Genomic DNA, 22,831 nt, shown 5'->3' with positions numbered 1-22,831 from the left:
CCTGTTTCTAGACCTTATCTTTTTGAACGCAATGAAAACCCACCCGAGCGTGTTACTGGAGGAATCCGCAGTTCCCTCTGACCACGTAACGGTACAATGCAGTGTTGCCATATCTCGTGTCACCAAGGCCGCTAACATTAAAAGTTAGGGGTGTTCTTTGGTCGGGACGGGATTGGGACGTTTGTTTTTTTTTAATCCCGGCATTCGGGACGGAAATATTCGCCATTTCTCGACAAAGCCGGGAAATTTTCGGGACGGGAAGTGTTCAAAATTTCCCGAAGCTCTGAAAATCTCGAGTTCTACACGTCATTTTTACTTTAAGTGATTGGTTTTGCATTTCTGGAATAAAAACTAACAATATCCGATAAGTTTCAGAAACTTAGAATGCAGAAAACGTCGAAAATTAACGACTTTTTAAAATGGCCATTCGGTATTTCCCGACTGCTCGGGATCCCGAAAAGTCGAGAAGTCATTTCCCGAAGTTGGGATCGGGACGGGAATTTTTCCCCGATCCCGGTCCCGACTTTTCTGGATCCTGCACACCCCTATCACTCGTACGCTTGGCATAAAGCGAATATTTCTGAGATCAAAAGCCTACTTGAACGCGTGCCGTTGGACATTATGCAGCTGACAGACGACGTTGACGAAATGTGCGAAACCTTCTATGAACTGTTATTCTCATCACTTGATGACACTGTCCCCTTAGCTCGTAATAAGCGAAGGAAATATCCGGCTTGGTTCGATGGGCAATTAATATGTATCTTAAAATCAAAAGAACGTGCGCATAGAAGGCGCAATCACGACTACAGAGTGACTACGTTGAATTTTCCGCACACGTATCGAACTTTAAAAAGATGCAAAAATCAAAATATATGGAATATTTAACCAGCATGGATGAACAAATTGACAGTAACCCGAAAATGATGTGCAACTTCCTTAGAAGCAAATCCCGCACGAGTAGAATACTATCTCATCTTTACTACGAAGAAACATCATCAATACATCCAGAATACTCATGTGAACTCTTTTCTGTATATTTTTCTAGCTTCTATTCTCCCGAGCAACGCCAGCTGCTAGATCACACACTGGAAACTAAAAATCTGCTCGCGATACCTCAACTCACACTGACAAGTGGGGAAATCACATCAAAGCTTAAGGGCGTACAAAAAAGCACATCCACAGGTTCAGATCTTCTATCTTCACACTTCATCTCTGCTTGTGCAAATGAACTCATTCCACCGTTAGTAATCCTCTTAAAAAAAAACAAAAAAAAACAACAGGTTTCTTCCCCCACCGATGGAAAAAAGCTCTCGTGAGCCCAGTTTTTAAATCAGGAGACAAACACAACATTAGCAATTACCGTCCAATTTCCCTTCTGCCAATATTCTCCAAAGAATTCGAATCACTCATTTTCGATCACCTCAGATGGAATCTAAGAACTGTCATAGCCCCTCATCAGCATGGTTACGTGCAGGGCAGATCCACATCCACGAACTTAGCAGTGATAAGACAAAGCATAGTGAACTGTATAAACAACAAAGGACAGTTGGACGTAATCTACACAGACCTCAGCAAAGCATTCGACAGAATAAACCATTCCATCCTTCTCCAGAAACTACTTAGTGTTGGAATCTCCGGTAACTTGCACAAATTACTAGCAAGCTATCTTTCTGATCGCACACAAGCAGTTGTCCTAACGGGTTCGCCTTGGCCGAGAGAAGAGTTTCGTCGGGAGTCCCACGGGAATCCAACTTAGGTCCACACCTTTTCCTTCTGTTCGTCAACGATATTTTGAGCCACCTGCAAAAAGTCAATATTCTAATGTACGCAGACAATATAAAACTGTACTACCCAATCAGCTCATTGAATAACTGTCATACGCTGCAGGAAGTCCTAAACTCCTTCGCAAACTGATGTAAGCAGACGGGAATGATCATAAATGTGAATAAGTGCAACGTTATGTCATTCACCAACAAAAAACAACCATCACACACGAGTATAAAATTGACAGCTCGACGGTGAGGCGTACGAGAGTTATCGTTGACCTCGGTGTCCACTTCACATCTGACCTGTCGTTCAACACCCATTATCAAGCCTTGGTGAAAAGGTGCATAAAGCTAGTTGGTTTCATCAGAAGAAATTTTCTGTTTTATTTCTCTGTGCCTACGGTTGTAAAAATATACGTCAGACTCGTTCGTCCAGTACTGGAATACTGCAGTCTCATATGGAATCCACAGTACAAAACATGGCAAGAGAGCATCCAATGGCAGTTTGTGAAATGGCTGTGCTTCAAGTTGAACATTGAATATCACAAAAAGAACTATACATCTTTATGCAAGCATTTCGGTCTGGAAACTTTGTTCAACAGAAGAGTCGTCAGTGACGTCATTTTCTTACAGAAATTGATTAACCATGGCTGTGAGTGTTCTGCACTGTTAGAAAGTATAAACTTTAATGCAGGCCGACACAGTTCAAGAAACAGAAAATTATTCTACACGGAGAGGTCAAGGGTCAACACGCATAGGTTTTCACCTGCAGTGCGCATGCAGGACACGGTGAATGAACTATTAAAAACTGTAGACTTCGATATGTTTACAGACTCACGTAGTGTGCTGAAAAAAAAGATAACCACAACAATAAGTTCATAAATTGATGTATATTTTGTGTACATAGGCGTTCATATTTTCATTTATTTATTTTTCTCTCTTGTTATTTATTCACGGTGTATTGGTAAATGTATTCTGTGCTGAACAAATAAATATTAATAATAAATATTAAATAGGAGAGTAGGCTTTAGTTTTTGAGTTTGAGTTTTGTTTTAAGTCCGTATTTATTCATACAAAGGCTAATCGGGACTGAACTTACAGTTTAAAGTGTTATCCGAATCACATGTGCCCTAACGGGGTATTGAACACAGGATCCCCTGTTTACAAGGCACGACTTTATCACTATGCATTCTGGGATGCTCAAAAAGAAGAGTAAGCAAGGAGAATACAAATATAAAAACAAGAACTCCTGGAGAATTTTTTTAAATACAAAGGTTCAAATGCATTTTCTGTGTTATCTCGAGGATCTCTTAATTACTTCTGTATTTGCCGTTCGCTTTTCTTGCTTCAATGCCCTGGTGGTAAGGCAGTCAGAGAGACCCCACCCTCACGAGAAGCTGGTTTAACCCCAGGGATCCTCATTACGGGACATTAACTAAAAAATCCCGCGTGAGATCACTTGCACGGATGATAAGACTACGAATAGTCATAGAAACAATTAAAAAATATTCCTAGCAATGGCAAGAGAATTCCATACAGGAAATGAACACTTCACATAAAATAAATACATGTCTTTACTGAAACTTGACAGCAAATATTTTTGAGAAGGGCAGAGATTATCAGCGACAACGCATGAAGGGAAAATTATATCAAAAGGCACCTCGTAAAATCTCCCAAGAAACAATGTGGAAGAATTTATGAGCTCTCTCAAGAAGTTATTAAACGCTCTCGAAGGGAAGATAAAGTAAAGAGTGGAAGGTCTAAAAAGTTCGTTCCCCTGCTTTAAAAGTTTCCCAAGCAGGAAAAAACAAGTATGTACTGTACGTTCAAAAAGTCATGATGGAAGTAAACAAGTGCTGGCAATATATGAGTATAATAAAGATGCTTAACATTTGACAGGGTTTTAAGGTTTTTAAGGCTTTTTGTATTGTCAGATCTAGATGCTTGGTTCATTTGATCTCATCGTAACTGTACAGTATTTCATATAAATTTTGTTTAAATTTAAATGTTTGTACAGGGTGATAAAAGAGACGAAACCTTATGGGGGAATGCAGTTGATTGTTATTTTTTATTGTTTACTATTTTTTACTTGTGGTGAATAACAGTGAAAATTGCATTAATTGAGGGTGTAAACTGCGTAAGCAGTTATTAAGCAAAATTGTTGATGTGGACATGTGATTAGCTATGGATTTGTTTTGCTTTTTCTTTTGTCTTGTTTTTTGTGTTTGGTGGTGTACAAAGTCACGCAGTCGCATCTCCATGACAATCTTTTATGACACAATAAACAGTGATCGATACATACAGATGGTGAGAGAGTTTGTTGACAGATGTATACACGCAGACAGGTTACAACACACGTGGTATCAACAGGATAGTGCTACAGCCCATACCGCCAACATAATGGCATATTTGGTACACTATTTTCACAGACAAGTAATCTCTTAGGAGTTGTGGTAAGCTCCTGATTTATCACCACAGGAGTGATGCCTACGTAACACATCCATACACTATTCCGGATTTGCAAGCAAATATTCAAAACTGTGTTGATCCAATTTCACAGCAAACGTTAAGAAGAGTCTTTACAAACATGATTCACCGTATTCAGTTGTGTAAATCTCACAATGGTGAAAATTTCTAGCACTTATTGTAAATACTGTGTCTTTCTTTTCGATTACCCTGTAAAAGATTCTGTTTGTCATAATACAGGGTGTATATTCACCTTCTGACACCTTAAGAGGATAGTATAATAAGCTATGACCAACAGTAGAACAGTCATGTAAGTTTTTTGTATCTGTCCCTACATAAATCTCATCTAACGTTCAATCATCCTCATCGTTGCGATTATCCCAAAGTGTAAGTGAAAAAAGAGACGGCAAATAACAAAAATACAAATAAAATACGATAATATCAAAGTGATTATTTTATCATTAGCCTACCGAACCTGAAGCTCTGAATCGTACAAGAGAAGAAAATGTACGTGCAGAGTAATCGTTTACATAATTTGCATATCCATTACTTGGAGCGTAGAGAGGGTCAACCACAAGAGATTAATTAACCTAAGCAAATACATTTTAATTCAATTAATCTTCTATTGTCACTGATGTAATTTGATGTTGATTCGCCATTTCGCAGTGCCACTTTTTGCACTGTATTAATCAAATTACGTTTCTATGAAGTTAGCAACAGTTGTTTATGTATAAACACACACACACTGCTACGACCCTGGGGGTCCGTACAAAAATGTTATTTACCACAGCTAGAGATATCTTAATCTCAGGCGATAGGTTCTTTATTTGAGAATTCCAAATAAGAGAGCATTTTTATAGCCAAGAGGATATAGTTAAATGCGGATCTATAGTCTGGAAACTATACACAATACAGAGAAAATATATAGCGATGCTTGTATATACATTTAAATACAGGGTGTCGCAAAACTCTTTCAACAACGCTTGGGAGCTGGTAGATATCATAAAAACAAGTAACTTTTCCCTATAAAGTTTACCTCGAAAGCGCTTAGTTTCTGTGCTATAAGCGCTTAAAATCTATCCTGTACGTATGCAACCCAACACAGCAAACGCTTGCTCTTACTTAACTAGCAGGGGCGCGTGGCAGGGTTGCCACTAGCGTTCCTCGTTAAGAAAGACGACTTAAAAACAACTTGGGAGTCTTGTCTGAGCAAAATCCAAAACATTAATGATACTTGCGATGTTGTAAGAAGGATTCACAGTATTTAAAAACTGACCAAAACAAATAATGGGCAGACTGAAATTCAAGATTACTCATTCTAAAATATCTCCATAATTGATTTGATTGATTTGGTTTATTTTAATTCGCTTTTCTGACACCTTTGTCTAATCGCGAAGATGAGGATAATATGATGAAATAACAAATGACATCAATGTCTAGACCAGGATTTAAACCCGAGACACTGGCACCGTAGCGAGCTGTGCTAACCACATCACCACGGAGTGTTTCGTATATCATGCAATATCAACAATTGCAAGGGACACGTGATATAGGGGAAATCCACGAACGAACAAATGTAAGCATGATGTGTTTGCTGCCTCGTTTCGAACACGCAGACTGTAATGTTATTACAATTTATTTATTAGAAATAAAGTGAAGTAGCGCTATTGCAAAGCGAGTTCGTTATAAAAAGCAGGCTGAAAATAAACAAAAATCTCCGGCAGATGAATATTCTTGAGCCATTTCGGGGGCTGAGTACGTTTAGTGATCAACACATGATCCCTCTCTACCGAATGTTCCGGACACGAGTTTCGACCTGGACAAAAATGTCACTGAATCTTATGTCCTCGTATTATATTTGCCCGAAAGTGTAGGAAAATTATGTACAATGAGAATAATATAAATTCACACCAATTATTCCGGAAATTCATCTAGATGTCAGAATCTCGCTCGTTTGCCACAAAACGTTGTTTCCAGGGTGAACTATAAGTTGACATTTTGGTGCCTTCCGAAAATATAACTCTTACATTTCAATGTTGATATCAAGTTGCTACAATGAATGATAAATATGTACAATTTATGACGTGTACTCAATGGTTTCCTTTTGATTTTTTTTTTCATGTTCCATGAAAGGAATGCTAAGCAAAGACACAAAATGAGAAAACTAATTCGCACACATGAATAGAGTGTAAATTACGAGGATTTCTCTTGATGTACCAATATCAAACGATATCGTGAAGTGCAGAACAAACTAGTACAGGCAGTAAGTATGCACCGAACTCAATGTAATTCCTTTCAGTGAAATATTAATTTCTTCCTACAACTTCTTTAATAGAGCATTCAAGATTAACCAGTTTGAGTGGGGAGAAAGATAGAGAGAGAGAGAGAGAGAGAGAGAGAGAGGGAGGGGAGAAAGTTTTTAATTCGCATGTTCCTAGTATTGCAAATAATCGTTGGAATTTCCTTCATAGCAATTTTTGAAACACATACTTTTTCTTACATGCATATCAGTTGTCGGTAAAATTTATAGGTAGCCACTGTTTTCTAAAATAATCTAGGGGTCTTGGCTTCGAATCTCGGATTGGGCATGTATGTTTGTGAGTGTACATTCATCAATTTAATCATATCATCACTCATCACCATCTTCGTATATTAGCCAAAAGTGGCACAAACAGCTAAGTAAAATAAAGCAAATCAATCAAGCAATGAATCAATCAATCAATAAATGAAAAGAGCCTCGCAATTATTTCCTTATGAGACAAACACGATTAGCAATAACGCTATTACAGATAGGAATAATTTTCAAATAAATTGTAATAAACCGGGATCGAGTCCTGGTCGAGCCTGCATTTTTCGCTTAAAATTTCTACATTACAGTCTGCGTGTTCGAAACGAAGCATCAAACACATCATGCTTACATTTGTTCGTTCGTGGATTTCCCCTATATCACGTGTCCCTTGCAATTGTTGATATTGCATGATATACGAAACACTCCGTGGTGATGTGGTTAGCACAGCTCGCTACGGTGCCAGTGTCTCGGGTTTAAATCCTGGTCTAGACATTGATGTCATTTGTTATTTCATCATATTATCCTCATCTTCGCGATTAGACAAAGGTGGCAGAAAAGCGAATTAAAATAAACCAAATCAATCAAATCAATTATGGAGATATTTTAGAATGAGTAATCTTGAATTTCAGTCTGCCGATTATTTGTTTTGGTCAGTTTATAAATACTGTGAATCCTTCTTACAACATCGCAAGTATCATTAATGTTTTGGATTTTGCTCAAGCAAGACTCCCAAGTTGTTGTTTTTAAGTCGTCTCTCTTAACGAGGAACGCTAGTGGCAACCCTGCCACGCGCCCCTGCTAGTTATGTAAGAGCAAGCGTTTGCTGTGTTGGGTTGCATACGTACAGGATAGACTTTAAGCGCTTATAGAACAGAAACTAAGCGCTTTCGAGGTAAACTTTATAGGGAAAAGTTACTTGTTTTTATGATATCTACCAGCTCCCAAGCGTTATTGAAAGAGTTTTGCGACACCCTGTACATATATATATATATATATACTGATTACAAATTCACGTCGATTATATTCTTCTTATACATATATGAATAATTGAAAGGAAATCTTCTTCTTTCTTCTCGTAATCTCTGGAAAAAGGCTTCTTCTTCTTCTCTTCTTTCTATTTTTGGAAAAAAAATCTTCTTTTCTTCTTTCTATTTTTGGAAAATACTTCTTCTTTTCTTCTTTCTATTTAGGAAAAGGCTTCTTCTTCTTTTCTTCTTTCTAATTTTGAAGAAGGCTTATTCTTCTTTTCTTCTATTTTTGGAAAATACTTCTTCTTCTTTTCTTCTTTCTATTTAGGAAAAGGCTTCTTCTTCTTTTCTTCTAATTTTTGAGAAGGCTTATTCTTCTTTTCTTTCATTTAATTTATTGTCTTTCCTTTTAAAGCGTAATCTTATTTATTACATATATGCACTCGCTTTCTTCGGCATTATATAAACAACACAAGCTATATTTATCGAAAGATTAGGGGCGTCTAAACTGACAATAACGCCACCTCCTATGTAACGACCAAAAGGGGAATAGCCCAGGATCGCTAACAGCAAGCGCTGCCTATCGCCCAGTGCGTCTAATAAGAAGCGCAACTGTAAGTTCTTCGGGGCGTCTAATTGAACACAGCGCCACCGAGGAACGGACAAATACAAAAACTGACGATGTTCTCCTCGTCAGAGGTTCAAAAAGGAGAGAGATACATTTCTGAATTCATTTGTTCACTTATTAACTTTCCTAATTGTTTCATATACGAGCATATTCTTAATTATCTTGATTTGCTATATACATATACAACATTTTATTCACTCCTTCTATAATTTTTATACTCTTCCTTTATGTATTTTTCATTTACTATAACATATATAATCGCTCTTCTCCGCTCCTAGTCTCTACAATGAACTCTGCTCTTCTTTATATGGTGCGCTGCCATCTGTCGTCGCTCTCGGGAAACATTTCTTCCTAGCATTTTTCATTGTGTCGTCGGAACAGGCACGTGACACAATATCCCCTCCTTGAGGATGAAAAATTTCTCTATTGGAAGAAATCTTTTGGAGATAGATAAATTTTTCCACTTTCTCTACATCTCGTTTGACTCTTTTCATTGGCTCTCATTTCTACTGTTTACATTACTTTTCACTTCCTCTGTGCAATTATATCTCCTGGCATGCAGCATTTTTCCTCATCTCCCTATTTCTCTCTTCTTTCTACTTTCGTTTCTAGATATCTTATCACCAAGTTCCGGAAATATTCGTGACCTCTTAAGTTATTTTTAGATACAAAATGTAATTCTTCAATAGTTCATCTCCTGCAAGCCTGCTCGTCTAATGCTAAACCTGTATAATTTCTCCAAGATAGTCTTTACCTGACGATGTCCTGCCAAAATAGTAATTTTCGTTTCACCCTTTTCTTCTTTCAGAAATCTCTCTACAGATTATCAGTTAGCTCAGATTTTTCCGTTTCAAAGAATTATCTTTCTTCTCTAAGTTGACCATCTACGTGTTTTTATCAGCTACAATAATTCTTCACATCAGCCTTAGGTTCATATCAGCATGTATCTAGATATATTTATTTTCTGGGATTACAACCCAATTCTTGGAATACAACCGTTTTTTCTTTATCTTCTGGGATTACAACCCATTTCTTTTGCACTTTTCTAAATACACGATGACTTTTAATCGTCTAAGCTTACCAAGAATTCATTTTACTGATACTGTTCGATCTTCTATATTATATTCTCATTTTTTCCTGAGAGTTTTCTTCATAATTAACTTCCTTCTGTGCCTAACTGTTCTATCTTCTTTCTCTTCTGTTCGTACAATTGAAAAGTTGATTTACATTTTCCATATTACTTTCTTTGGCAACTGTCTTTTTACAGGTTTCATCTTCCACTATCAGTCTCATTGTTCAATGGGGTGGTGATATAAATTAGCACTTTTTATTCTTTCCTAAGATATCATTTGCTGAATTGATTTTCCTCCAACGATGTGTATTATATATCTTTTTACAGGAACTAACATTAAAAAACTAAATTTTTCTTCTTTCAAATAGATAGTTAATATTTTCCCAAACGAATGATTCCACGAATTTTTCTTCTGGTGAACTGGAACTTTTTCATACACTTTATTAATCCTAGAAACGTCTGCTTGTCCGTCTATAAATCATAACATCTCCTTCCTTTGCACTAGTCAGTCCTATTTGTATCTACCGATTGTTTCAAATACTCGTTGCTTGTCATTATCTTGTTTCTCTTTTCCTTCCTCTTCTTCTCTTTCTTCTATTTTCTTTTCTATTCTTCTCAAGATCCTTCTTCCTACTCTTCCAACTTTTTTTCACCAGTAAAGAAATTACTCTCATTTCTCTCTTCTTCCAATCTGGTTTCTGCCAAGACTTCTTCTTATGTTCTACATCTTCATCAAATGCATGCTCTCCTTGTCTTTTCCGTTTCGTCTTCTTCATCCTTCTCTTTGGCGAAGTAGCATAAAAATCCGTTTGATCTATGTCGACCATTTTTAATATATTATTAACTTTCTTCAGGTTCTTTTATATTTTTAATTTCTTTCTCTTCTTCTTCCTCCATGTCTTTACGTGAATATATCTAAATTTCATTTTAGTTTTCTTCCTTCTTTGTTTACATCTTCGGTTAGGCGTATGCTTCTTTTCTTCCTCCGTCAGAGACTCGTCACTGGAACGTTCTTCTTTCATCTTTATTTCGACATCATTATATTGACAACTAAATTTTTCATCCCTTTCTATTCCTCTTTCTTCTTCTTCTATTTTCTTATCTGACTCTTATTTGTTTTCTTCGCTTAACTTTATAGCTTCTTCTTCTATCTTGCTGTCATGCTCGTCATTGGAACTTTCCTCTTTCATCTTCCAACTTCTATCATCTATCAGGACTTTTGCTTCTTCTGTTTTGTTTTCGTTTTCTCCTATTCTGGAAACATCTGCTTCTGTCTTGCTGTCATTTTCTTCTGTTCTTGAAACGGCTACTTCTATCTGAGAAATGCTTTCCCCAATTTTCCTTTCCGGACTTTCATCTCTTTGTTCATTTTTTTCTCTAATCTCGGAAAACTCATCTTCGCTTATTCTATTCATATCTAAACTCGTACTCTCGATCGACAGCATTGTTCCTTCTATTATTTTCTTCCTTTTGACTAACAATCCCAACATCCTTCTGTGGTGCTCTTCTATCTGCATCGACAACTTCTTGAACATTTCTATCACGGTCATTTCTTCTATTTTCTCTTATTCTTCCTCCACTGTAGTTTCTCCGTTCTCGTCCTCGATCTTATTTTCTTCCTCCATCTTGTCTTTCTCTCTTTTTGCTTTCTTATTCACAATTCTGCTAGCCGCAACGTTGGTCAACACTAAGCAACGACCCTGGGGGTACGTACAAAAATGTTATTTAGCACGGCTACAAATGTCTTAATCTCAGGGGATCGGTTCTTTATTTGAGAATTCCAAATAAGAGAGCGTTTTTATAGCCAAGAGGATATAGTTAAATGCGGATCTATAGTCTGGAAACTATACACAATACAGAGAAAATATATAGCGAAGCTTGATTTTACATTGAAATATATATATATATATATATGCTGATTACAAATTTACGGCGGTTATATTCTTCTTATACATATATGAATAATTGAAAGGAAATCTTTTTCTTCTTTCTTCTCCTAATTTCTGGGAAAAGGCTTCTTCTTCTTTTCTTCTTTCTATTTTTGGAAAAAACTTCTTCTTCTTTTCTTCTTTCTAATTTTGGAGAAGGCTTATTCTTCTTTTCTTCTATTTTTGGAAAATACTTCTTCTTCTTTTCTTCTTTCTATTTAGGAAACGGCTTCTTCTTCTTTTCTTCTAATTTTTGAGGAGGCTTATTCTTCTTTTCTATCTTCTAATTTATTGTCTTTCCTTTTAAAGCGTAATCTTATTTATTACATATATGCACTCGCTTTCTTCGGCATTATATAAACAACACAAGCTATATTTATCGAAAGATTAGGGGCGTCTAAACTGACAATAACGCCACCTCCTATGTAACGACCAAAAGGGGAATAGCCCAGGATCGCTAACAGCAAGCGCTGCCTATCGCCCAGTGCGTCTAAAAAGAAGCGCAACTGTAAGTGCTTCGGGGCGTCTAATTGAACACAGCGCCACCGAGGGACGGACAAATACAAAAACTGACGATGTTCTCCTCGTCAGAGGTTCAAAAAGGAGGGAGATACATTTCTGAATTCATTTGTTCACTTATTAACTTTCCTAATTGTTTCATATACAAGCATATTCTTAATTATCTTGATTTGCTATATACATATACAACATTTTATTCACTCCTTCTATAATTTTTATACTCTTCCTTTATGTATTTTTCATTTACTATAACATATATATTCGCTCTTCTCCGCTCCTAGTATCTACAATGAACTCTGCTCTTCTTTATATGGTGCGCTGCCATCTGTCGTCGCTCTCGGGAAACATTTCTTCCTAGCATTTTTCATTCTGTCGTCGGAACTGGCACGTGGCAACACATATAGAGGATACCAAAGAAACTGCATTCAAATTTTGCTAAATAGTGAGCTGATCTCATAATTACATGGCCATACCATTTTCTACAACTTTACAATTACTACGAATCACCCGCCCTTAGCGTGCTGTGGTCAATTTTTCCTTTTTTTGTTGTTGTAGATCTGATGTTTCAATTGGCCTCTGATACGTTACTAATTAAGAATCCCCTTCTGTTAAATCAGTTAAGGGTTTTAGTAGATTTTCTTATAATTTCAATCACGGCTATTTAATAGGTAAATTCTGATGTTTGATCCTTAGGTAGTAATAAGTTGTTTTTTTCATTGAATAGCCGTTGATTTCTCAAATCTCTTTCGCGGATTATCTCTATCTTCAGGGTAGCTTTCAACACTGTCCTTTAGATCAAAATATATTACCGGTTATTGTCTCTGAAAACTAAACATAATTTGTTTACATTTTATGAAATACCTTGGCTCAAATAGCTATGATCAATGAATAATGCGTTTAAACCTCTGATGGTACAGGTGTCAGTAAATTACAATATAGGTCTATTAGTGATTAGAAGTATTTCATCTAATCTTATGTTCTGATAATTATTAAAATTGATGATATATGCCAAAGGGGAAAAAACTTTCATGAGGCTTGTCTTACATAAAATGTTGATCATATATCCATTATTTTACCTAAATATTTTTAGTTTTTGTGCCAATCAAATGAAAATCGCAAAAGTGCCATTAAAAACATTTTTTCTTTCTAGGCGTTTGAAAATTTGCAGACACAGTCCTTGACGTCTTTCCGAGCTGGTAGTACGAAGCAGTGCCGGTAGGTGGGGTTCGATCTGAGTAACAGCTGATTCAAGATGGCGGCACCACTACGCAGTTGCACCAAGCAGGAACAGCGTGGAGTTATTCGATTTTTATGGACTGAAGGTGTGAAACCAGTTGATATTCATCGGAGAATGCAGACGAAGTATGGGGACGCCTGTCTGTCACAGCGGCAAGTCTACGATTGGTGCAAGAAATTCACAAAAGGTACGACTTTATTGACTGATGCTCCCCGTCCGGTTCAGGCTCAGCAAGTTGTGAAAGAGGAGTCCATAGCCGCAGCAGATCGGCGGGTCACCCTGGCTGAAATGGCTTCCTTGCTGAATATGAGCTTCGGTTCAGTACAACACATAGTGCATGAAGAACTCCGCTACAGAAAAGTGTCCGCCAGGTGGGTTCCTCGACAGCTGACGCAGGAACTGAAAGTCCGTCGGGTTGACGCATGTCAAGAGCTGCTGAGGCGTTATGAAGATGAGGGTGAGGATTTTCTAGCTCACATTGTCACCGGGGCTGAAAGTTGGGTGCACCATTTTATACCGGAGACAAAACGTGAAAGCAAAGAATGGCGACATTCGTCTTCGCCGAAACCAAAGAAGTTTCGCAGCCAGCCCTCTGCAGGGAAAGTCATGTTGAGTTTATTCTAGGATAAGAAAGGTCCTATTCTGGAACACTACATGCCCCCACGTACGACAGTGATTAGTGCCACCTACACCGACCTTCTCAAGAACCATTTAAGGTCAGCGATACGCACACAGCGAAGGGGATTGCTGAGTGCAGGTGTTTTGCTTCAACATGATAACGCCCGTCCTCATTCTGCTCGTGCAACCATGAAAATCATCGATGACCTACGCTTCAAATGCCTACCACATGCGCCATACTCATCAGATTTGCACCATCTGATTTCCACATCTTTGGTCCATTAAAGGAGCACCTTGGAGGGCAGAGGTTCAAATCTGATGAAGACGTCCAATCGGCGGTGCACGAGTGGCTACACAGTCAACCGAATTTTTCTTACGCGGTATCGAAGCACTACTTATCCGATGGCGTAAGTGCATTGAACTGGGAGGGGACTATATAGAAAAATAATATACAATCACACATTATCCCTGCATTAAAATAGTGGGAAAAAAGTAATTGCGGTTTTCATTTGATTCTCCCTCGTAGATAAATTATATCTAAAATAACCTATGCGTATCTTTGGTTCTTTCAATTACAGCTATTTTACGCTGCCTTTCTATATCTTGGGTTAATGGAGACCACACTGATAGATTGTGAACCCATGTAACATGTGATTAGGCACATACCTGAATTCGTAGCGCGATATGTTGAGCACTCCGTCACACAAGATAGCAATGACTCAATTGCAATATTGAAATTGGGTTACCTGAAGCGCATCAAGTATCTCAGAGCACACTTAGAAATGTGATCGTTCAGCAACTTGACAGTAAAATAAGCTTCGCTCAACGAGTATTGCTTTTAAGCTCCATGAGCAAGATTTCTTCTCTCTCACGTATTTGTACGTACAGCGAGCAACATGATCACTCAGTTTCTTGAAGGCCACATAAACTTCTCTCAATTAACATTGATCACTTTCTCCGCGAGCAAGTTTCCACCTTCCTCAGATTAAAAGTGGGAGACAGATTATAGCGTTACTGCTAGTTTCGCGGCGAATACGAGCATAATGGCGTCGCTGGAAAGAAATTATTTGTTTTTGAAGATGAACACTTCAACGTGATTCTAGATGAAACTCAAGTAACAAGGTATGTATTTTAATCTTGCAGGTATTTCTAACTCGTCACAAATAGTTTATTTTAATGAAACTGTTGGTGTAAATGATGTGCACTGTTTGTTGAACAATGGGGAAAACATACTTTTGATGGAGTCATCGAGTAAATGATCAATCCGCTCAACGATAGTCTAGTGAGCATTACTCAGTTACTTGTGGCACCTTTTTAAAGACAATTGACAAGTATCTAACGAAAAGAGACGAAAACTCAAACATAACAATAGAAATTAATTTTCCCTTTATGTGATCTTTGCTGTACAGTAAGTTATTACCTCCGTAAATTCCTTACGTTTCCAGAACCATTAAAGAGACTGAACAAAAGGCAGAACTCTCCGAGTAAACATTTTCGTAACTGCGTCCTCTAGTTATTCACATTTAACCAGTCTTCATTCTACAGAGGAGTCGTTTTTCGCTGGAGATTATCGCATCCTAAATCTCACTCTAGCAATGTCCACATAACGAGTTTCATCTCGTGAAGAAATCACTTTCAGGTTTTCTGAATAAATCCTCCAGCCTGAAACATTTCCCTAATGCTCTCAACACCCTAGCACCACGCATCCGGACAATTGTTAACCCCTGGGGTCGTCTCTTTCTGACAAACTGCGCGATTTTGTTTGAGCGGAGCCTTTGTCTTCTGGTGACGCCTGAAAGTGGATCGTAACATGCTCACCTGACTTCGTCTCTCCGCGGAAAGCATTCTTAATGGAGTCCTGGGCTTTGTTTCAATCGTGAACTATTCAGGGAATCCGCCCCTCTTCTGTTTGTCTGAGCATGCTCCACTTCTATTGTATCGTTCCAGATGCAAATGAACCCCGACAATCGAAAACAAGTCGTCAATTCCTTCGCAAGAAAATGGCACTCCTGTGTTGTTCCTGTTTCCTTGTAGGAGGTGCAGCAGCTAGAGGGCCGAATTAAGGAGTTGTAGCCCTTCCCGAACCACTATATAACGGGAATGTCTTGAGAATTGTGATTGTGTATTACGTAAAACTTAGTTCTGTGTACTATCAAATTGATGCAGCGCGTTTGTACAATTGGGTTAACCACCACTGGGAGATGATACTATTTTCTCTAGTTTTGACATCGTTCATTTTCAAGCGAAATATACTTAATTTTCGTTGTTCTATACTTGTCCAGAGTGCGATCAGAGAGAAGCGGTCATCGTATAGGTGAGTCCTTAATATTGATGACAGGAAAGTTGCCTTCGTAGAAACGTACGTACCTTTCAGACTTATAGGATGAAAGAAATGAACCAAGAAGTGTAAGAAAGTTTATTGGCCCTCGTATAGTAGCAACTGGCGAGAGACTGAAAGGAATCACGGGAAAAACTCTATAATTTGATTTGACTTTTGTAAGTGTCTCTTTTATTCCACTTTCGGCTAAACGCTAAGCTGAGAATGAGTGATGATTAATGATATGAGGAAATTGATGAGAGATACTCACAAAGAACACCCATGGCCAGGCAGGGATTCGAACTCGGGACCTCTAGCGTCGTAGCGCAGTGTGCCATCCACTCCGGAATTGGTGATTGATCTGGTGTTTTAATTCCACTTTATGCACAGTAAGACTAATCGGGACTGGACCTACAGTTTAAAGTGGGATCCGAACCACTTGAGTCTCCGCTGAGTATCGAACCCGGGACTCCTTGATTACAAGGCGACGACGCTACCACTGCGCCATCGGGGCCATACACTCTGGAGTTTGGCCACACATTAGTAAGAGATCTCATCTTTACACATGTAAGTTTAAAGGGAATTTGATTTTTCAGATGGTTTTAAACAAACCTTAACTGAACTTGAACATACTTGTTATGTATTATCCCAGCAATCCCTGAAAGTAAGGGACAAATTTGCAACATGTAACCTGCTGACCTTGTCCATTGGACGTAGCGTTTAATGAAGATACATACATCGCTGGTAAATGAGTGGCATTTTCTCTGAACATTTTCTATATTCTATGTGGTAGGATACACGTTCCACTGAATTGCGACTTGTGTTGTCGAGAACATATTATCGGTGTATGTATGTCAGTGAGTGTGCCACGAATTTGAATTTGTAACAATATGTCAACTGTATCATCAATCTTAGGATGAACATTTTAAATTGTTCATCTTTACTATCCGAAATCATTACATAAGTAAGACTTTCCAACACGTGTGTGTGTGTTTCTCAGTAGTTGTTTCCCCATACCTATTTCTCACTTTGTATGTTTCCTTAATTCTTCTTTTCTACGTCTCTTTCCCTCTTCCTCCCTCCCTTCTCTCTACTTTCATTTCCTTACTTCTCTCTCTCTCTCTCTCTTTTCTTATTTCTCTTTTCCTTTTTTCTCTCTTCTCTACTTTGCCTCCCTCCCTCTAAAACATGTTTTATGATTTTAACAAATATGTCTAATGCACAAATATCACATTAAATAATATTTGATTTTGAATACTCACATTGCTAAGAACGAACCACACTTTCTCCATTCTGGATCCATAATGCACATCCATAATTTCGCCTTTCTCGTCCATCATTGGGCGTACGGTCTCCAGCTCAAACCCAGAGAACAAAGTAGCTTCGATTCTTAATACTCCTGACGGTGTGGTCCCCTTCCATCTGAAAAAGAAATATTTTAATTTATAAAAATTGCTGCAGAAAAATCTCTTCCTATTACAGTGGGCTTTATAATTACGTTCTGTGTGCAAGATTTTGAGAGAGTACAGTCAATCGGACTTAAAATTTACAAGGTTTATTCAGCTGCAGCTCCCGGCAAAGAAGAATCAGTCCTCTGCGTGGCGTTTTAGACAAATGTACGTTTCGTGCAAACATGGCAACTGACCCTGCTGTTGTAAAGAGTAAATATAGTACTATTGAGCTATTCAAGCCCTTAGGGGACCTTCCCGATTTATGACGTAATGGTAACGTTGTTGCCTTGTAATTATGTTGTCCAGGGTTCTGTTTTCTACACTGTGGGAGCACGTTCCACAGTGCTACGGATCCCAATTTTAACTAGGCACAGTCTACCTGTGCATAAAGTGGACTTCAAAATTCATGCATACAAATCTAATCAAATTCTTTGTCGTTACACATCTGAAACACCTGCTACGTGAACGTCGATTGCCTTCCTCTTCCTTTCTCTGTGAATGTGACAACATGTGTTCAAATTCCCCTCGCAAAGGAAACGGCGAGCTCTGATTGGCAGAGAACAAAGGACGTGATCCAGTGCGTAAGTGATGGCTGCCCTGGTCTTCTAGCAGACCGCAGACTGACGAGTGGCGGGAGGGGTACCAGAAACCTTATGGCGACACAAGTGCGCATGCGCTGATTGGACGAGTCCAGCGGGAAAATAAGGATGGAGTGGGTAAGGAAAGCAGGTTCTGTAAAAATCGTCTGCTCAAACAACGTTGAAGTTTCACACGTCGCCGGCGAAATACGTCAAGATTTGAGTTAAGAGTTGTAAAGGGCATCACAGACACAACAAAGCGGGCGATAATAAACAAACAATCGAAGGAATAGAAACGGGATAGTGATCCCAAACCTACAGCATTGCTTCATGATTTTTTTTTAATCTACCTTCCCTATAACGAGTGGATTCGTCCTTTCGAGCTGGTCTTGCCTTCTGCGGTCGAGCAGTATATCGTTTGATGGAAAGAGTAGGGAGTGGAGTGAACGTAAAACATGGTAAAAGAGAAGCGAAAGATAAACAGGGTAAGGAACGTAAGCCTGACTTCTTTTTTATCCAGGAAAACTTGGAATTCCGAAATATGATGACATGAAAATTCTGTCTTGCCCCTTAGCCTTTTATTAAAGGAAAGCATACACAGCAACATTACACGTATGAGTATACATAAACATATTTTATGATCACGTACAAAAACGAACACTATTGAAAATTATTGCTGCTCGTAGCAATGACAAGTTGTGAGGTGAAGGGTGTCACCTTTTATGAACATCCACTCATGCGTAACGATGGAAAGGATCCATAATACGGAAACCCGTTTATCCTTGAAGCCATTTTGAGACAATCAATTTCCACCGTTCACAAAGCCTCTAGCGAAGATCTGCTTTCAGCCTTCTTGTGATGACGTCAGTCACGCAGCTCGTGACGTGGCGTAAATGAGGGCGTTGCGTTCCTGAGTGTATCGCGTCCCTTCAACTGAAGCGAGGAGAGAATTGCAGCTGTAACCACTTTACTAAAACATCTTTACGTTCGCGACGATCCCTTTTCAAGGTACGGAAGAGTTTATGAAGTTTCAGAACGCGAATGTTACATGAGAAAGCCGGCTTACTATCAACGGAAAATTGGCTATCATTTTCTTAAAAGGCATCGCATAAAAATTCCATTTGGAAGCATTGCAATTATTTTGCATTTCACTTTCATGAGAATCGTTTTCAAGTTTATTCTCTTGAGCAACAATACCGAAAATCAACATTATTTCAGGTATGACTGATTATACCTTGAAAATACCAAGGTCCCACTCCAAATTCTTAATAAAACCTTAAAAATAGTATAATTTTAAGTTTACGAAACCAGTTAGCAGATGACACAACTGTTGACCTTATCAGTCGCGATTAGCCTAGTTGACTTTAAAAAGATTCAGGCATTCAATACTCATGAATTGATTGCTTGATTTGGTTTATTTAACTTCGCTTGTCGTTGCTCGCTGTGATAAACATTCCGCCACAGAGGGCGGTATTCTCGGTCTGGATGACAAGGTTTGGTTGTAACAATGGCCTACATAGGCTCTAATAAAGAATGGTTAATACTGTTTCTGAATTATTTTTTAATTAAGTTTATTTTTATTTTATGATCAAATAGGCTGGTTGTGTTATATATTTTTACTTCCTAACGTCTCTTTTCTAGCTCTATATGCCCATGGCAACGATGAAGATAAATGATCAATTTGGTGCCAAAACTGGGAGAGGAAAGAGCAGTTTACTTTTTCTTTGGAGACAATGCTTAGCATTGACAAGCCATAGTGCGTGGGTAAAAAAGAAGGGGTAGCGGGCAACTGCCCCGACGTCCCCCCTAATCACCGCCACTACAAGGAAGGTTGTTACAGAAAGTTGAAATATGTTTGTACCTTTATTTGTATTTTGTCATTTAATGTCGTTAACCTATCTGTTTAGGTTAATATTAATGATAAGAATGAATGTTTTTTTTAGAAGCATTAGATTAAAGGATGAAATGCAGTGGAACAATCATACCCTAGCTAAGATTTGAATCCATTTTCAATTGTCGCTTCTATGTATCTTTCGACTAATTGAGATGATGAGATGAATAGATGTCGGGGGTCGGTCTGAGAACTTTCAGTGTATAAATAATGAACCACTTAAAGTACTCGGCCATAAAGTCCCCTCTATTCTATTATCTTAAATTGTATTCTATTCCTTTAATTTCTATTCCACTCCTGTTTTCTGTGCGCTTTTCCTACCTTTTATCTTTGACCAGTACTCCTAACGTGCCTCCATTTTCAACATGTTCTTAAGAAAATGGCCACAGTGATCAGATTTCCTGCTCGTGACCTGTTACTTAGCAACGTAGTTGATACACTCGACCATTGTTGTTGACCTTTCTGTCGGAAATTGATTCTTACGTCTCTAGGAATTGATCCACCAATACTCATAAGCCCATCTTTCTCAGTCGTAACATCCACTTCTCCTCTGTTACAACTTACAGCAAATACGCCAACATTCAATTGTTCATCTTCTCGCAGATATTGTGAAATGTGATCAAATACACTGAAGAGATTTTGCAACAACTGTTAACAAAAAGTTACAACTATGAACTATAAAGTATTTATTGTTTCCAGTCAGAACTACTTTCTTACATATTGAGGAGCGTTATTTCGATTTCGTTACAATTTGTTCGAACTGGTGCAGGAAAGCACATTTTTGTAAAATGCATATTTATTTTCATATTAGATGTTTCTCTTATGTTTTAAAATGTTTATTGCTAAGATTGTGAATATTAGGATAATCTAACGCTCAAGTACCAATTTTCAAATACGTATTGTTTGTAGTTCTTTGTAATGGAATTTTCCACCTCTATAAACCACTTTTAGATGGAGACCTTAGGTTGTGGTCCCCAAATTCCACTTTAATCAAAGTAACAAATTTAAAAAAAGCAAAAATCTTTCCATTTTCGTTATTGAACCGATAACACATGGATAACCGCGACGGTGAGGAAGAACGATTATTAGATGAAATAGATCAAAGAAGAAACTCAATAAAGCCCTGTGTGCTGGAGTAGTTACGTAGAGGGTTACCAGAGCACATTGCATACTCGTTTACTTCAATCGATCGCTTGTTGTTCACTTGTTTGAAATCATCGAAGTTGAAAGTTAGCTAAGCTGCGCGCAAGTTAACTTTGCAGTAGGTTTTCGCATATGTAGACTCAAACGTTCGCACAGAATATAGTTCCGCTGAGACGGGTTCTATTCCGACATAACTGTATACTTGCTACAAAACAGTTATTTCATTTGTAATATATAGACAAAATAATACATCCATTAACAGGTACAGACTTGATTGGTTGTAATCATTGAGCAGACGAACTTGGAACCTCAGATCCGCCAACTGGGCTGTCAGTTGCGCGAAAGGAACACGAAAACTCAAGAGCGAGTCGAGAGGGACTGGAACACGTTGCATAGCGCATGAATCAGTGATACACCTCCACTATTTTCACCGTGTGTATCGTGATTCCTTGCTAATCATGCTATACTGCGGCGAGAATGGCTGAATCGAGGTGTCCTGTTCAGCGCGCGGTTTTGCCCGAGTGTTACTTCGGGAAAAGCTCTTCAAAGTTAAGCAAGTTGTTTTAAATGTATATTCCTCCTTACGGCAACAATATCAAAATGAAACAGAGCTTGAGGTGACGAATATAACGCCAGTGCTGACAGGTGTCAGCGAACATTCCATTTGTGCTATGAAAAGTTTTTTTTTTTTTTGTGTAAGGCAAGAAGAGGCCTCTTGCCGTTCAAGAATGGTGGTTTTTAATGAATTCTCCGCGCGACTGATTTGGAAGAAATTGCACGAGGTTTATACTCCACCGCAATGAACTTTCAACTGTCGCAGCCCAGTGAGAGTGATTTGCCGTCAATGTGCGCACGAACTGCGTCTCGGGTGTTGAATGATTTGGGGTTTCTTTGAGTGCACAAGGAGGAAACGATTATTTGTTGTTTGGTGACACAAGAATCTCTGCGGTATTAAAAGATATTGCCGTAAGAAGAAACATGTTTATTATTTGTCAATGTGGCATAAATTGAACAAAGCGTGGGAGGATACCACAGTGCATGTCTTTCATGAAAGAGCACTGGGTTGACCGACGGGAAAGGTGGAGGTAGAAGCTTATTGTTTCACGCATTGGCAGTAATGAAGGCTTTGTTGAAGACGCATGTTTACTGTTCCGTGTGCCAAGAAAGGGAAGGGTGGTTTATTACCAAGAAATGGACAGACCGAGATTTGAATCCTGTTTTAGCGAAGTGATTCATGAATTGAAACCAGAGTAATAGTAGCAGACAATACACTACATTGTATAATATCACCAATAACAAATCAGTGTGTCTTATAGTAATGGATTTATTTCGAACGAAACAGTCAAGTTTTCCACGAATGTATTTATTTGTAAACCAAAAGCAAGAGGGGCCTCCCTCATGTTTCGAAGATATTTAGTGATTTATATTAAGCATTGATACATTTATTACGTAATTTATGCACAGAATGTCCTTTAAAAATTGTATTGTTCAGGAAACAAAAAGAAGCAAAAATACATTCCGCTTGTAATACATTTTCGGGTTTTGATCTGTTGTGTGGTTGGCAATACTGCGGATTTTCTCATTGTCTGCGATATGAACAGCTCGTCGGTTGTGCCGGAATAAGCACGGAAGATTTTGAGCCCTGTTGTCGCGCGGATTGATACATAAAACCTCCTGAAA

General features: G+C 38.3%; 1 protein-coding gene across 2 annotated transcripts in view; it reads right to left on the bottom strand.

Moving 5' to 3' along the window:
• Positions 1 to 22,831, bottom strand: part of LOC145992043 (C3 and PZP-like alpha-2-macroglobulin domain-containing protein 8) — a 911,691-nt gene that overhangs the window by 14,296 nt on the left and 874,564 nt on the right. For both annotated transcript variants that reach the window (XM_083128164.1, XM_083128165.1), the window contains one exon: positions 17,351 to 17,510. In XM_083128164.1, coding sequence (XP_082984290.1) covers positions 17,351 to 17,510 — 160 coding nt within the window. The remainder of the gene's footprint in view (positions 1 to 17,350; positions 17,511 to 22,831) is intronic.

The sequence above is a fragment of the Lepisma saccharinum genome, chromosome 9 (genome assembly GCF_977018435.1).
Source record: "Lepisma saccharinum chromosome 9, izLepSacc3.1, whole genome shotgun sequence".
Taxonomy (NCBI): Eukaryota; Metazoa; Arthropoda; class Insecta; order Zygentoma; family Lepismatidae; genus Lepisma; species Lepisma saccharinum.
Note: the sequence above shows the minus strand (reverse complement) of the source record. Positions and strands in the feature narration are given on the sequence as shown.